The sequence below is a fragment of the Oncorhynchus clarkii genome, chromosome 15 (genome assembly GCF_045791955.1).
Source record: "Oncorhynchus clarkii lewisi isolate Uvic-CL-2024 chromosome 15, UVic_Ocla_1.0, whole genome shotgun sequence".
NCBI classification, from domain to species: domain Eukaryota; kingdom Metazoa; phylum Chordata; class Actinopteri; order Salmoniformes; family Salmonidae; genus Oncorhynchus; species Oncorhynchus clarkii.
The window spans coordinates 4,856,770-4,874,842 of record NC_092161.1 but is presented as its reverse complement, the minus strand read 5'-3'; the positions used below and the strand labels follow the sequence as shown (position 1 = coordinate 4,874,842).

General features: G+C 43.6%; 1 protein-coding gene across 1 annotated transcript in view; it reads left to right on the top strand.

Moving 5' to 3' along the window:
- The window catches only part of LOC139366871 (cysteine-rich secretory protein LCCL domain-containing 1-like), a 101,431-nt gene that overhangs the window by 60,035 nt on the left and 23,323 nt on the right, over nt 1-18,073 (top strand). Inside the window, exons 3-6 of the mRNA XM_071104571.1 lie at nt 13,877-13,995; nt 14,582-14,714; nt 14,925-15,040; nt 17,551-17,651. Of these exons, the coding sequence (XP_070960672.1) occupies nt 13,877-13,995; nt 14,582-14,714; nt 14,925-15,040; nt 17,551-17,651 (469 nt within the window). The remainder of the gene's footprint in view (nt 1-13,876; nt 13,996-14,581; nt 14,715-14,924; nt 15,041-17,550; nt 17,652-18,073) is intronic.

Genomic DNA, 18,073 nt, shown 5'->3' with positions numbered 1-18,073 from the left:
ATCTCCTTAAACACCTCACATCTCTATAAAACACCTCACATCTCTCTCTAAAACACCTCTGATCTATCTCTATAACACCTCACACCTCTCTCTAAAAACACCTCACACCTCTCTGTAACACCTCACATCTCTCTCTAAAACTCCACACATCTCTCTCTAAAACACCTCACACCTCTCTATAACACCTCACATCTCTCTCTATAACACCTCACATCTCTCTCTATAACACCTCACATCTCTCTCTAAAAGACCCCACTTATCTCTATAACACCTCACACCTCTCTCTAAAAACACCTCACACCTCTCTGTAACACCTCACATCTCTCTCTAAAACTCCACACATCTCTCTCTAAAACACCTCACACCTCTCTGTAACACCTCACATCTCTCTCTAAAACTCCACACATCTCTCTCTAAAACACCTCACACCTCTCTATAACACCTCACATCTCTCTCTATAACACCTCACATCTCTCTCTAAAACACCTCACATCTCTCTCTAAAACACCTCATATCTCTCTAAAACACCTCACATCTCTCTATAAAACACCTCACATCTCTCTCTAAAACTCCTCACATCTCTCTCTAAAACAACTCACATCTCTCTCTATAACACCTTGCATCTCTCTCTAAAACACCTCACATCTCTCTAAAACACCTCACATCTCTCTCTAAAACACCCCACATCTCTCTAAAACACCTCACATCTCTCTCTAAAACACCCCACATCTCTCTCTAAAACACCTCACATCTCTCTCTAAAACTCCTCACATATCTCTCTAAAACACCTCACATCTCTCTCTATAACACCTCACATCTCTCTCTAAAACACCTCACATCTCTCTCTATAACACCTCACATCACTCTCTAAAACACCTCACATCTCTCTAAAACACCTCACATCTCTCTAAAACACCTCACACCTCTCTCTAAAACACCTCACATCTCTCTATAACACCTCACATCTCTCTAAAACACCTCACATCTCTCTCTAAAACACCTCACATCTCTCTCTATAACACCTCACATCTCTCTCTAAAACACCCCACATCTCTCTCTAAAACACCTCACATCTCTCTCTAAAACTCCTCACATATCTCTCTAAAACACCTCACATCTCTCTCTATAACACCTCACATCTCTCTCTAAAACACCTCACATCTCTCTAAAACACCTCACATCTCTATAAAACACCTCACATCTCTCTCTATAACACCTCACATCTCTCTCTAAAACACCTCACATCTCTCTAAAACACCTCACATCTCTATAAAACACCTCACATCTCTCTAAAACACCTCACACCTCTCTCTAAAACACCTCACATCTCTCTATAACACCTCACATCTCTCTAAAACACCCCACATCTCTCTCTAAAACACCTCACATCTCTCTCTAAAACTCCTCACATATCTCTCTAAAACACCTCACATCTCTCTCTATAACACCTCACATCTCTCTCTAAAACACCTCACATCTCTCTAAAACACCTCACATCTCTATAAAACACCTCACATCTCTATAAAACACCTCACATCTCTCTAAAACACCTCACACCTCTCTCTAAAACACCTCACATCTCTCTATAACACATCACATCTCTCTAAAACACCTCACATCTCTCTCTAAAACACCTCACATCTCTCTCTAAAACACCTCTGATCTATCTCTAAAACACCTCACATCTCTCTAAAACACCCCACATCTCTCTCTAAAACACCTCACACCTCTCTATAACACCTCACATCTCTCTCTAAAACACCCCACATATCTCTCTAAAACACCCCACATCTCTCTAAAACACCTCACATCTCTCTCTAAAACACCTCACATCTCTCTAAAACACCTCACATCTCTATAAAACACCTCACATCTCTCTCTATAACACCTCACATCTCTCTCTAAAACACCTCACATCTCTCTCTAAAGCACCTCACATCTCTCTCTAAGACACCTCACATCTCTCTCTAAAACACCCCACATCTCTCTCTAAAACACCTCACATCTCTCTCTAAAACTCCTCACATATCTCTCTAAAACACCTCACATCTTTATAAAACACCTCACATCTCTCTCTAAAACACCTCTGATCTAACTCTATAACACCTCACACCTCTCTCTAAAAACACCTCACACCTCTCTGTAACACCTCACATCTCTCTCTAAAACTCCCCACATCTCTCTCTAAAACACCTCACACCTCTCTATAACACCTCACATCTCTCTATAAAACACCTCACATCTCTCTCTAAAACACCTCTGATCTATCTCTATAACACCTCACACCTCTCTCTAAAAACACCTCACATCTCTCTCTAAAACTCCTCACATCTCTCTCTAAAACTCCTCACATCTCTCTATAAAACACCTCACATCTCTCTCTAAAACACCTCTGATCTATCTCTATAACACCTCACATCTCTCTCTAAAACACCTCACACCTCTCTATAACACCTCACATCTCTCTCTAAAAGACCCCACTTATCTCTCTAAAACACCTCACATCTCTCTATAAAACACCTCACATCTCTCTATAAAACACCTCACATCTCTCTAAAACACCTCACATCTCTCTCTAAAACACCTCACATCTCTCTCTAAAACACCTCACATCTCTCTAAAACACCTCACATCTCTCTCTAAAACACCTCACATCTCTCTCTAAAACACCTCACATCTCTCTAAAACACCTCACATCCCCCTCTAAAACACACCACATTTCTCTCTAAAACACCTCACATCTCTCTCTAAAACTCCTCACATCTCTCTCTAAAACAACTCACATCTCTCTCTATAACACCTTTTATCTCTCTCTAAAACACCTCACATCTCTCTAAAACACCTCACATCTCTCTAAAACACCTCACATCTCTATAAAACACCTCACATCTCTCTAAAACACCTCACACCTCTCTCTAAAACACCTCACATCTCTCTATAACACCTCACATCTCTCTAAAACACCCCACATCTCTCTCTAAAACACCTCACATCTCTCTCTATAACACCTCGCATCTCTCTCTAAAACACCCCACATCTCTCTCTAAAACACCTCACATCTCTCTCTAAAACTCCTCACATATCTCTCTAAAACACCTCACATCTCTCTCTAAAACACCTCACATCTCTCTAAAACACCTCACATCTCTCTCTAAAACACCTCACATCTCTCTAAAACACCTCACATCTCTATAAAACACCTCACATCTCTCTCTATAACACCTCACATCTCTCTCTAAAACTCCTCACATATCTCTCTAAAACACCTCACATCTTTATAAAACACCTCACATCTCTCTCTAAAACACCTCTGATCTAACTCTATAACACCTCACACCTCTCTCTAAAAACACCTCACACCTCTCTGTAACACCTCACATCTCTCTCTAAAACTCCCCACATCTCTCTCTAAAACACCTCACACCTCTCTATAACACCTCACATCTCTCTATAAAACACCTCACATCTCTCTCTAAAACACCTCTGATCTATCTCTATAACACCTCACACCTCTCTCTAAAAACACCTCACATCTCTCTCTAAAACTCCTCACATCTCTCTCTAAAACTCCTCACATCTCTCTATAAAACACCTCACATCTCTCTCTAAAACACCTCTGATCTATCTCTATAACACCTCACATCTCTCTCTAAAACACCTCACACCTCTCTATAACACCTCACATCTCTCTCTAAAAGACCCCACTTATCTCTCTAAAACACCTCACATCTCTCTATAAAACACCTCACATCTCTCTATAAAACACCTCACATCTCTCTAAAACACCTCACATCTCTCTCTAAAACACCTCACATCTCTCTCTAAAACACCTCACATCTCTCTAAAACACCTCACATCTCTCTCTAAAACACCTCACATCTCTCTCTAAAACACCTCACATCTCTCTAAAACACCTCACATCCCCCTCTAAAACACACCACATTTCTCTCTAAAACACCTCACATCTCTCTCTAAAACTCCTCACATCTCTCTCTAAAACAACTCACATCTCTCTCTATAACACCTTTTATCTCTCTCTAAAACACCTCACATCTCTCTAAAACACCTCACATCTCTCTAAAACACCTCACATCTCTATAAAACACCTCACATCTCTCTAAAACACCTCACACCTCTCTCTAAAACACCTCACATCTCTCTATAACACCTCACATCTCTCTAAAACACCCCACATCTCTCTCTAAAACACCTCACATCTCTCTCTATAACACCTCGCATCTCTCTCTAAAACACCCCACATCTCTCTCTAAAACACCTCACATCTCTCTCTAAAACTCCTCACATATCTCTCTAAAACACCTCACATCTCTCTCTAAAACACCTCACATCTCTCTAAAACACCTCACATCTCTCTCTAAAACACCTCACATCTCTCTAAAACACCTCACATCTCTATAAAACACCTCACATCTCTCTCTATAACACCTCACATCTCTCTCTAAAACTCCTCACATATCTCTCTAAAACACATCACATCTCTATAAAACACCTCACATCTCTCTCTAAAACACCTCTGATCTATCTCTATAACACCTCACACCTCTCTCTAAAAACACCTCACACCTCTCTGTAACACCTCACATCTCTCTCTAAAACTCCCCACATTTCTCTCTAAAACACCTCACACCTCTCTATAACACCTCACATCTCTCTCTAAAACACCTCACACCTCTCTATAACACCTCACATCTCTCTCTAAAAGACCCCACTTATCTCTCTAAAACACCTCACATCTCTCTATAAAACACCTCACATCTCTCTATAAAACACCTCACATCTCTCTCTAAAACACCTCACATCTCTCTAAAACACCTCACATCTCTCTCTAAAACACCTCACATCTCTCTCTAAAACACCTCACATCTCTCTAAAACACCTCACATCCCCCTCTAAAACACACCACATTTCTCTCTAAAACACCTCACATCTCTCTCTAAAACTCCTCACATCTCTCTCTAAAACAACTAACATCTCTCTCTATAACACCTTGCATCTGTCTCTAAAACACCTCACATCTCTCTAAAACACCTCACATCTCTCTAAAACACCTCACATCTCTATAAAACACCTCACATCTCTCTAAAACACCTCACACCTCTCTCTAAAACACCTCACATCTCTCTATAACACCTCACATCTCTCTAAAACACCTCACATCTCTCTCTAAAACACCTCACATCTCTCTAAAACACCTCACATCCCCCTCTAAAACACACCACATTTCTCTCTAAAACACCTCACATCTCTCTCTAAAACTCCTCACATCTCTCTCTAAAACAACTCACATCTCTCTCTATAACACCTTGCATCTGTCTCTAAAACACCTCACATCTCTCTAAAACACCTCACATCTCTCTAAAACACCTCACATCTCTATAAAACACCTCACATCTCTCTAAAACACCTCACACCTCTCTCTAAAACACCTCACATCTCTCTATAACACCTCACATCTCTCTAAAACACCCCACATCTCTCTCTAAAACACCTCACATCTCTCTCTAAAACTCCTCACATATCTCTCTAAAACACCTCACATCTCTCTCTAAAACACCTCACATCTCTCTAAAACACCTCACATCTCTCTCTAAAACACCTCACATCTCTCTAAAACACCTCACATCTCTATAAAACACCTCACATCTCTCTCTATAACACCTCACATCTCTCTCTAAAACACCTCACATCTCTCTCTAAAACTCCTCACATATCTCTCTAAAACACCTCACATCTCTATAAAACACCTCACATCTCTCTCTAAAACACCTCTGATCTATCTCTATAACACCTCACACCTCTCTCTAAAAACACCTCACACCTCTCTGTAACACCTCACATCTCTCTCTAAAACTCCCCACATCTCTCTCTAAAACACCTCACACCTCTCTATAACACCTCACATCTCTCTCTAAAACACCTCACACCTCTCTATAACACCTCACATCTCTCTCTAAAAGACCCCACTTATCTCTCTAAAACACCTCACATCTCTCTATAAAACACCTCACATCTCTCTATAAAACACCTCACATCTCTCTAAAACACCTCACATCTCTCTCTAAAACACCTCACATCTCTCTCTAAAACACCTCACATCTCTCTAAAACACCTCACATCTCTCTCTAAAACACCTCACATCTCTCTAAAACACCTCACATCTCCCTCTAAAACACACCACATTTCTCTCTAAAACACCTCACATCTCTCTCTAAAACTCCTCACATCTCTCTCTATAACACCTTGCATCTCTCTCTAAAACACCTCACATCTCTCTAAAACACCTCACATCTCTCTCTAAAACACCCCACATCTCTCTAAAACACCTCACATCTCTCTCTAAAACACCTCACATCTCTCTCTAAAACACCTCACATCTCTCTCTAAAACACCTCACATCTCTCTCTATAACACCTCACATCTCTCTCTAAAACACCTCACATCTCTCTAAAACACCTCACATCTCTCTCTCTAAAAAATCCTCACATCTCTCTAAAACACCTCACATCTCTATAAAACACCTCACAAGGCTCTCTATAACACCTCACATCTCTCTCTAAAACACCTCACATCTCTCTCTAAAACACCTCACACCTCTCTCTAAAAACACCTCACACCTCTCTATAACACCTCACATCTCTCTCTAAAACACCCCACATCTCTCTCTAAAACACCTCACACTTCTCTATAACACCTCACACCTCTCTCTAAAACACCCCACATCTCTCTCTAAAACACCTCACATCTCTCTCTAAAACTCCTCACATATCTCTCTAAAACACCTCACATCTCTCTCTATAACACCTCGCATCTCTCTCTAAAACACCTCACATCTCTCTAAAACACCTCACATCTCTCTCTAAAACACCTCACATCTCTCTCTAAAACACCTCACATCTCTCTAAAACACCTCACATCTCTCTCTATAACACCTCGCATCTCTCTCTAAAACACCTCACATCTCTCTAAAACACCTCACATCTCTCTCTAAAACACCTCACATCTCTCTCTAAAACACCTCACATCTCTCTAAAACACCTCACATCTCTATAAAACACCTCACATCTCTCTCTATAACACCTCACATTTCTCTCTAAAACACCTCACATCTCTCTCTAAAACACCTCACATCTCTCTCTAAAACACCTCACATCTCTCTCTAAAACACCTCACATCTCTCTCTAAAACACCTCACATCTCTCTCTAAAACACCTCACTTCTCTCTCTAAAACACCCCACATCTCTCTAAAACACCTCACATCTCTCTCTAAAACACCTCACATCTCTCTCTAAAACACCTCACATCTCTCTAAAACATCTCACATCTCTCTCTAAAACACCCCACATCTCTCTAAAACACCTCACATCTCTCTATAACACCTCACATCTCTCTCTAAAACACCCCACATTTCTCTCTAAAACACCTCACATCTCTCTCTAAAACTCCTCACATCTCTCTCTAAAACAACTCACATCTCTCTCTGTAACACCTTGCATCTCTCTCTAAAACACCTCACATCTCTCTAAAACACCTCATATCCCTCTCTAAAACACCTCACATCTCTCTCTAAAACACCTCACATCTCTCTAAAACACCTCACATCTCTCTAAAACACCTCACATCTCTCTCTAAAACACCTCTGATCTATCTCTAAAACACCTCACATCTCTCTAAAACACCCCACATCTATCTCTAAAACACCTCACACCTCTCTATAACACCTCACATCTCTATCTAAAACACCCCACATATCTATCTAAAACACCCCACATCTCTCTAAAACACCTCACATCTCTCTATAACACCTCACATCTCTCTCTAAAACACCTCACATCTCTCTAAAACACCTCACATCTCTCTAAAACACCTCACACCTCTCTCTAAAACACCTCTCTAAAACACCTCACATCTCTCTAAAACACCTCACATCTCTATCTAAAACACCTCACATCTCTCTCTAAAACACCTCACATCTCTCTAAAACACCTCACATCTCTCTAAAACACCTCACATCTCTCTCTAAAACGCCCCACATCTCTCTCTAAAACTCCTCACATATCTCTCTAAAACACCTCACATCTCTCTCTAAAACTCCCCACATCTCTCTCTAAAACACCTCACATCTCTCTCTAAAAACACCTCACACCTCTCTCTAACATTTCTAATTGTATTTTTATTTTATTTACATTTTGTCAGGAAATGCAGCTCTGTCTCGGGCTCTGCTGTTGTGCAGTGATTACACAGCCTTTCCTCTACACGGAGCCAGGTTTTCCTGTCTCTAGCCGCCTAAATGGCAAGTCTGTGCTCACTGAGCCTGTACTTTGTCAAGGTTTTTCTAAGGTTTTGATCAGTAACCATGGTCAAATAGTTTGCCACGGTGTACTGTCGATTTAGGGCCAGATAGCACTGCATTTGGCTTTGTGCTTGTGTTTCCCAATAAGCAATGTAGTTTTGTTTTGACTGTGTTGTACATTTGTTTTATTCTGATTGATTGAATGTTCTGGTCCTGAGGCTTCAGTGTGTTAGTAGAACAGGTTTGTGAACTCAGCCCCAAGACCAGATGGATGTGGGGACTATTTTCTTTGCTCAGCTTTTGGTATTGCAGGTCTCTCTCTCTCTCTCTCTCTCTCTCTCTCTCTCTCTCTCTCTCTCTCTCTCCTGCTGCCTCTCCAGACAATTTACTCTGGACAGGAAACTGAACTCACAAAGGAAGTTTACCCTTCTGCACCTGTGCATACACACACACACACACACACATCGTCTCAAATCAGCTGTCCCTGTCTGTGTTACCACTGGGAAATAAATACCCATTCAGTGGTTGAAGAGCTCCCCATCCAGGGGATAGACTGGCCCCCTTCACAGAGAACACAGAGAACACAATGCCTCCCTGATAGACTGGTCCCCTTCACAGAGGACACAATGCCTCCCTGGTAGACTGGTCCCCTTCACAGAGGACACAATGCCTCCCTGGTAGACTGGTCCCCTTCACAGAGGACACAATGCCTCCCCGGTAGACTGGTCCCCTTCACAGAGGACACAATGCCTCCCCGATAGACTGTCTCCCCTTCACAGAGGACACAATGCCTCCCCGATAGACTGTCTCCCCCTCACAGAGGACACAATGCCTCCCCGATAGACTGTCTCCCCCTCACACACACACCAGATGACCGCCCAAAAATAGATACAAAATAGATGAAGTGTTGAGTGAAAATGAAAAGTGCTGTGCTGAAGGCCTAGAGCAGGAAAAGAGTTTGTCTTTATGAGTCTCAGTAGGTGTGTGGTCAGGGGCCTGTTGGGCCCAGGGTTCAGAACCACAAACCCCATGCTGTAGGTGTGTGGTCAGTGGCCTGTTGGGCCCAGGGTTCAGAACCACAAACCCCATGCTCTCGGGGTGTGGTCAGGGGCCTACGCTCACAGTGCAAACACTATCAATTTCACATCCAGGCTATGCTATGTGCTGTGCTCTATACTGGGCAATATACTGGGTTATGTACTGGGTTATGTACTGGGTTATGTACTGGGTTATGTACTGGGCTATGTACTGGGTTATGTACTGGACAATGTACTGGACAATGTACTGGGTTATGTACTGGGTTATGTACTGGGTTATGTACTGGGCAATGTACTGGGTTATGTACTGGGTTATGTACTGGGCAATGTACTGGTTTATGTACTGGGTTATGTACTGGGTTATGTACTGGGCAATATTGTTACTGTGTAATGTGTACTGTGTTACTGTGTTACTGTGTAATGTGTTACTGTGTTACTGTGTTACTGTGTATTGTGTTAATGTGTAATGTGTTACTGTGTTACTATGTTACTGTGTAATGTGTTACTGTGTTACTGTGTTACTGTGTATTGTGTTACTGTGTATTGTGTTAATGTGTAATGTGTTACTGTGTTACTGTGTAATGTGTACTCCTCTCTTCCCATCCCATCTCATCTCTTCTCATCTTTTTGTCATGTCAACTCTTGGGTCTGCGCCCCAAATGGTATGAGCTCTGGTCATAAATAGTGTATATACATATATATATATATATATATATATATATATATATATATATATATATATATATATAGAGAGAGAGAGAGAGATATCTGTATAGGGAATACAGAATGGAATACAGTTTTAGTCTGCAGCCAGACTAAAACAACAGCACTCACAATGTTAATTTGAACTTAATTTCTCCAATATAATACTCCAACTCTCCTCAGCTACCCAACACGGATTCACCTTCTCTATATTACCAAACAAGCCAAGGGTACATCTCAAATGGCAACCTATTCCCTGTGGACATTGGTCAAACGTAAGTGCACTATATAGGGAACAGCGTGCCATTTGGGATTGCAACCCCCAGGCCTTACCTAACAACCTGTCCATCTAAGTCCTACATAGTACACCATTTTGTGACCAGAGAACTATGGGAACCTATAGGCCCTTGGCCAAAAGTAATACATTATAAATGAATAGGGAGCCATTTGGGATGGATTTTTGTTTGAGTCTTCAACTTTCTGCTATGAAAGAGTTAATCCAGCCCCACCAGACATCCTGTTAGTTACTGTTGCTGGGCAGGTGTTACACTCAGGACTAATGTGGAGAACAGAGGTTGTCTCTGGGGAGACGTGATTGAGGGAAGGAAGTGGGGGTTTATTTTAAAGCCTGGTATTGGTGTAGATTTACAGTAGGGGTCAGGGTTAGTGATGGCTGGTATTGGTGTAGATTTACAGTAGGGGTAAGGGTTAGTGATGGCTGGTATTGGTTTAGATTTAGAGTAGGGGTAAGGGTTAGTGATGGCTGGTTTTGGTGTAGATTTACAGTAGGGGTAAGGGTTGGTGATGGCTGGTATTGGTGTAGATTTACAGTAGGGGTAAGGGTTAGTGATGGCTGGTATTGGTGTAGATTTACAGTAGGGGTAAGGGTTAGTGATGGCTGGTATTGGTGTAGATTTACAGTAGGGGTCAGGGTTAGTGATCGCTGGTATTGGTGTAGATTTACAGTAGGGGTAAGGGTTAGTGATGGCTGGTATTGGTGTAGATTTACAGTAGGGGTAAGGGTTAGTGATGGCTGGTATTGGTGTAGATTTACAGTAGGGGTAAGGGTTAGTGATGGCTGGTATTGGTGTAGATTTACAGTAGGGGTAAGGGTTATTAATGGCTGGTATTGGTGTAGATTTACAGTAGTGGTCAGGGTTAGGGATGGCTGGTATTGGTGTAGATTTACAGTAGGGGTAAGGGTTAGTGATGGCTGGTATTGGTGTAGATTTACAGTAGGGGTCAGGGTTAGTGATGGCTGGTATTGGTGTAGATTTACAGTAGGGGTAAGGGTTAGTGATGGCTGTTACTGGTGTAGATTTACAGTACGGGTCAGGGTTAGTGATGGCTGGTATTGGTGTAGATTTACAGTAGGGGTAAGGGTTAGTGATGGCTGGTATTGGTGTAGATTTACAGTAAGGGTTAGTGATGGCTGGTATTGGTGTAGATTTACAGTAGGGGTAAGGGTTAGTGATGGCTGGAATTGGTGTAGATTTACAGTAAGGGTTAGTGATGGCTGGTATTGGTGTAGATTTACAGTAGGGGTAGTGATGGCTGGTATTGGTGTAGATTTACAGTAGGGGTAGTGATGGCTGGTATTGGTGTAGATTTACAGTAGGGGTAAGGGTTAGTGATGGCTGGTATTGGTGTAGATTTACAGTAAGGGTTAGTGATGGCTGTGCTGTGGGACTTCCAGAGCTGAATGTGTGAAATGTTTAAGCTCTGAAACCTTCAGCCAGCTTTACACACACACAAACACAAGCACACACACATGCACACACATACACACATACACACACTAAAATTTCGACAAATGTCAGGATTGGGATTCCCACACTCAAGGTGAAAGTAACGGTGTGCGTTTGAAGTAACGCACATACTCTAAAATAATTACAACTACATGTGTTTAAAAAATACATTGTGGAAGTAGTCAGAATGTAGGTCAATGTCGCAGTTAGATGATCACCTGTTTTCTACATTCCCCCACAAAACCCCAGAAATGGAACCTGATATTTTTGGCTTCTGACCAGACTAGACTTGCATTTCATAACGCAGAACAGAGGAGAAAAGGGCTAACTAAAAGAGAGTTGGGCTGAGACCAATCGCTAGCCCCTTCTCTCGTCCCCTCTCTAGTCCCCTGTCTAGTCCCTTCTCTAGTCTCCTCTCTTGTCTCCTGTCTTGTCTCCTCTCTTGTCTCCTCTCTTGACTCCTCTCTAGACCCCTCTCTAGTCCCCTATATAGTCCCCTCTCTAGTCCCCTCTCTAGACCCCTATCTAGTCCCCTCTCTAGTCCACTCTCTAGACCCATCTCTAGTCCCCTATATAGTCCCCTCTCTAGTCCCCTCTCTAGACCCCTATCTAGACCCCTCTCTAGACCCCTCTCTAGTACCCTCTCTAGTCCCCTCTCTAGACCCCTCTCTAGACCCCTCTCTAGTACCCTCTCTAGTCCCCTCTCTAGTCCCCTCTCTAGACCCCTCTCTAGTCCCCTCTCTAGACCCAACTCTAGACCCCTCTCTAGACTCCTCTCTAGTCCCCTCTCTAGTACCCTCTCTAGTTCCCTCTCTAGTTCCCTCTCTAGACCCATCTCTAGTCCCCTCTCTAGAACCCTCTCTACACCCCTCTCTTGTCTCCTCTCTAGTCCCCTCTCTTTTCTCCTCTCTAAACCCCTCTCTTGTTTAATGTTTCATTTTGGATTGGAGATGCTTAATGTGAGTCTGGAAGCAGAGTTTACAGTCTAACCAGACACCTAGGTATTTGTAGTTGTCCACGTATTCTAAGTCAGAGCCGTCCAGAGTAGGACGGGCGGGCAGGTGTGGGCTGTGATCGATTGAATAGCATGCATTTAGTTTTACTTGCGTTTAAGAGCAGTTGGAGGCCACGGAAGGAGAGTTGTATGGCATTGAAGCTCGTCTGGAGGTTAGTTAACACTGTGTCCAAGGAGGGGCCAGAAGTATACAGAATGGTGTCGTCTGCGTAGAGGTGGATCAGAGAATCACCAGCAGCAAGAGCAACATCATTGATGTATACAGAAAAGAGAGTCGGCCTGAGAATTGAACCCTGTGGCACCCCCTATAGAGACTGTCAAGAGGTCCAGACAACAGGCCCTCCGATTTGACACACTGAACTCTATCAGAGAAGTAGTTGGTAAACCGGGCGAGGCAATCATTTGAGAAACCAAGGCTGTTGGGTCTGCCAATAAGAATGTTGTGATTGACAGAGTCGAAAGCCTTGGCCAGGTCGATGATTAAAGCTGCTCAGTACTGTCTCTTATCGATGGCGGTTAAGATATTGTTTAGGACCTTGAGCGTGGCTGAGGTGCACCCATGACCAGCTCTGAAACCAGATTGCATAGCGGAGAAGGTACGGTGAGATTCGAAATGGTCAGTAATCTGTTTTTTAACTTGGCTTTCGAATACCCTAGAATGACAGGGTAGGATAGATATAGGTCTGTAGCAGTTTGGGTCTAGAGTGTCACCCCCTTTGAAGAGGGGGATGACCGCGGCAGCTTTCCAATCTTTGGGAATTTATCGGCCATTCCAATTAATCGGTCGACCTCTAGTATACAGTACTCTGTAGAGTATAGCTATGTTGTCATCAGTATTCTCTGTAGAGTATAGCTATGCTGTCATCATTGTACTCTGTGGAGTGTTGTCCGCAAATGATGTGTTTAAACTCATTTCATGATCTTATTTTTCACCTTTGACCAATCAGATCAACTCTGAAAAAGATCTGATGTGAAACGATCTGATGTGATTGGTCAAAAGCAGATCAGAACTGGGCTTCCTGTGTAAACAGTGTCCTGTCTTGTCTCTCTCTCTCTCTGCAGGAGTGGGATACAGAGTTAGAGCGTACGGCGGAGGAGTGGGCTGAGACTTGTCTTTGGGAACACGGTCCGGCTGGTCTGCTCCCCCAGATAGGACAGAACCTGGGAGCGCACTGGGGATGGTAAACATGGACATGGTTGAATGATTCATTGATTGATCAGTGAACAAATGAAACATGACATTGATGTTTGCTGTATTCACATGTGACAGCGCAGCATCAACATTGCATCCCCGTAAAGACATATTTTCAGTATATTATATTGTATGTTTGTATTGAGTAATGAAACACAAAACCAATGTATTTCTATGAGAACTCTCAGAGTCCCAAATGACACCCTATTCCCTATTGGTCCTGGTCTAAAATAGTGCACTATATAGGGAATAGGGCTCTGGTCTAAAGTAGTGCACTATATAGGGAATAGGGCTCTGGTCTAAAGTAGTGCACTATATATAGGGAATAGGGCTCTGGTCTAAAGTAGTGCACTATATATAGGGAATAGGGTGTCTTAGGGCTCTGGTCTAAAGTAGTGCACTATATAGGTAATAGGGTTCCATAGGGCTCTGGTCTGAAGTAGTGCACTATATAGGGAATAGGGTGTCATAGGGCTCTGGTCTAAAGTAGTGCACTATATAGGGAATAGGGTGCCATTTGAAACATATTCCTGTTCTTGTAAAAGTTACATTTATCAGTGTATGTCTGTGTCCAGGCCACGCCCCCCTACTTCCCATGTGCAGGCCTGGTATGATGAGGTGAAGGACTATTCCTTCCCTTACCCCCAGGAATGTGACCCCTACTGCCCCTTTAGATGTTCCGGCCCCGTCTGCACCCACTACACACAGGTAGGCAGCAGATCAAACCAAAAGCCAGAAAATTGTGGGAAACGTACCATTTTAAAATCTTGTAACTCATAATTAACTTAACAAGGCTAACATGTTTGTCGGGCGCCATCTGATCTCTCTGCGTGTGTGTGCGTGTGTGTGTGTGTGTGTGTGTGTGTGTGTGTGTGTGTGTGTGTGTGTGTGTGTGTGTGTGTGTGTGTGTGTGTGTAGTTGGTGTGGGCCACCAGCAGCAGGATAGGCTGTGCCATCAACATTTGCTACAACATGAACGTGTGGGGTCAGAACTTGGCTAAAGCTGTTTATCTGGTCTGCAACTACTCACCCAAGTAAGACCCTTAGATAGGAGTTACACCTGACTCAATGGGTTAGTTAGGGGTTACACCTGACTCAATGGGTTAGTTAAGGGTTACACCTGACTCGATGGGTTAGGTAGGGGTTACACCTGACTCAACGGGTTAGTTAGGGGTTACACCTGACTCAATGGGTTAGTTAGGGGTTACACCTGACTCAATGGGTTAGTTAGGGGTTACACCTGACTCAATGGGTTAGGTAGGGGTTACACCTGACTCAACGGGTTAGTTAGGGGTTACACCTGACTCAACGGGTTAGTTAGGGGTTACACCTGACTCAATGGGTTAGTTAGGGGTTACACCTGACTCAATGGGTTAGTTAGGGGTTACACCTGACTCAATAGGTTAGTTAGAGGTTAAACTTGACTCAACGGGTTAGTTAGGGGTTACACCTGACTCAACGAGTTAGTTAGGGGTTACACCTGACTCAACGGGTTAGTTAGGGGTTACACCTGACTCAATGGGTTAGTTAGGGGTTACACCTGACTCAATGGGTTAGTTAGGGGTTACACCTGACTCAATAGGTTAGTTAGAGGTTACACTTGATTCAACGGGTTAGTTAGGGGTTACACCTGACTCAACGAGTTAGTTAGGGGTTACACCTGACTCGACGGGTTAGGTAGGAGTTACACCTGACTCGATGGGTTAGTAAGGGGTTACACCTGACTCAATGGGTTAGTTAGGGGTTACACCTGACTCAACAGGTTAGTTAGGGGTTACACCTGACTCAATGGGTTAGTTAGGGGTTACACCTGACTCGATGGGTTAGTTAGGGGTTACACCTGACTCAATGGGTTAGTTAGAGGTTACACCTGACTCAATGGGTTAGTTAGGGGTTACACCTGACTCAATGGGTTAGTTAGGGGTTACACCTGACTCGATGGATTAGTTAGGGGTTACACCTGACTCAATGGGTTAGGTAGGGGTTACACCTGACTCAACGGGTTAGTTAGGGGTTACACCTGACTCAACGGGTTAGTTAGGGGTTACACCTGACTCAATGGGTTAGTTAGGGGTTACACCTGACTCAATGGGTTAGTTAGGGGTTACACCTGACTCAATAGGTTAGTTAGAGGTTACACTTGACTCAACGGGTTAGTTAGGGGTTACACCTGACTCAACGAGTTAGTTAGGGGTTACACCTGACTCGACGGGTTAGGTAGGAGTTACACCTGACTCGATGGGTTAGTAAGGGGTTACACCTGACTCAATGGGTTAGTTAGGGGTTACACCTGACTCAACGGGTTAGTTAGGGGTTACACCTGACTCAATGGGTTAGTTAGGGGTTACACCTGACTCGATGGGTTAGTTAGGGGTTACACCTGACTCAATGGGTTAGTTAGAGGTTACACCTGACTCAATGGGTTAGTTAGGGGTTACACCTGACTCAATGGGTTAGTTAGGGGTTACACCTGACTCGATGGATTAGTTAGGGGTTACACCTGACTCAATGGGTTAGTTAGGGGTTACACCTGACTCAATGGGTTAGTTAGGGGTTACACCTGACTCAATGGGTTAGTTAGGGGTTACACCTGACTCAATGGGTTAGTTAGAGGTTACACTTGACTCAACGGGTTAGTTAGGGGTTACACCTGACTCAACGAGTTAGTTAGGGGTTACACCTGACTCGACGGGTTAGGTAGGAGTTACACCTGACTCGATGGGTTACTTAGGGGTTACACCTGACTCGATGGGTTAGTTAGGGGTTACACCAGACTCGATTGGTTAGGTAGGGGTTATACCTGACTCTATGGGTTAGGTAGGGGTTACACCTGACTCAATGGGTTAGTTAGGGGTGACACCTGACTCGATGGGTTAGTTAGGGGTTACACCTGACTTGATGGGTTAGTTAGGGGTTACACCTGACTCGATGGGTTAGGTAGGGGTTACTCCTGACTCAATGGGTTAGTTAGGGGTTACACCTGACTCGATGGGTTAGTTAGGGGTTACACCTGACTCAACGGGTTAGTTAGGGGTTACACCTGACTCGATGGGTTAGTTAAGGGTTACACCTGACTCAACTGGTTAGTTAGGGGTTACACCTGACTCAATGGGTTAGTTAGGGGTTACACCTGACTCGATGGGTTAGGTAGGGGTTACACCTGACTCAATGGGTTAGTTAGGGGTTACACCTGACTCGATGGGTTAGTTAAGGGTTACACCTGACTCTACGGGTTAGTTAGGGATTACTCCTTACTCGATGGGTTAGTTATGGGTAACTCCCTACTCAATGGGTCAGTTAGGGGTTTCACCTGACTCTAAGGGTTAGTCAGGAGTTACACCTGACTCAATGGGCTAGTTAAGGGTTACCACTGACTCAATGGGTTAGTTAGGGGTTACTTCCTACTCATTCTGTAGAAGTGAGGAGAAGAGGAGTGGAGATGAGACGTGAGGGAAGGGGAGAGGATAGGAGACAAATAAAGGAAGACACAACAGACTTGTCTCCTATGTCCTACTAACCCTTGACCTCTGACCTGTCACCTCAGGGGGAACTGGTGGGGTCATGCACCCTATAAACACGGCACCCCCTGCTCTGCCTGCCCCCCCAGCTATGGAGGACGATGCAAGGACAACCTCTGCTACAAAGGTGTGTGTGTGGTGTTGGTTTGTGTGTGTGGTTAGGTGTGTGTGTGGTTAGGTGTGTTTGCGGGGTTGGGGTGTGTGTGGCATCAGGGTGTGTGTAGCGTCGGGGTGTGTGTGGCATCAGGGTGTGTGTAGTGTCGGGGTGTGTGTAGTGTCAGGGTGTGTGTAGTGTCGGGGTGTGTGTAGTGTCGGGGTGTGTGTTGGCTTGGAACACACTGCAATAACTATCTCATGTTTACACAAATACACTGTCTTTTTTTTATGTCCAGTTCAGGATGATTCCCAAATGGCAACTTATTCCCTTTAAAGTACACTTCTTTTGACCAGAGACCTAAGGGGCCTGGTCTCCCTCATCAAAAGGAATGCCCTAGATGGGGAATAGAGGTGTAATTTGGGACATATCCTCAGAATCAGAGTTAAATTGTA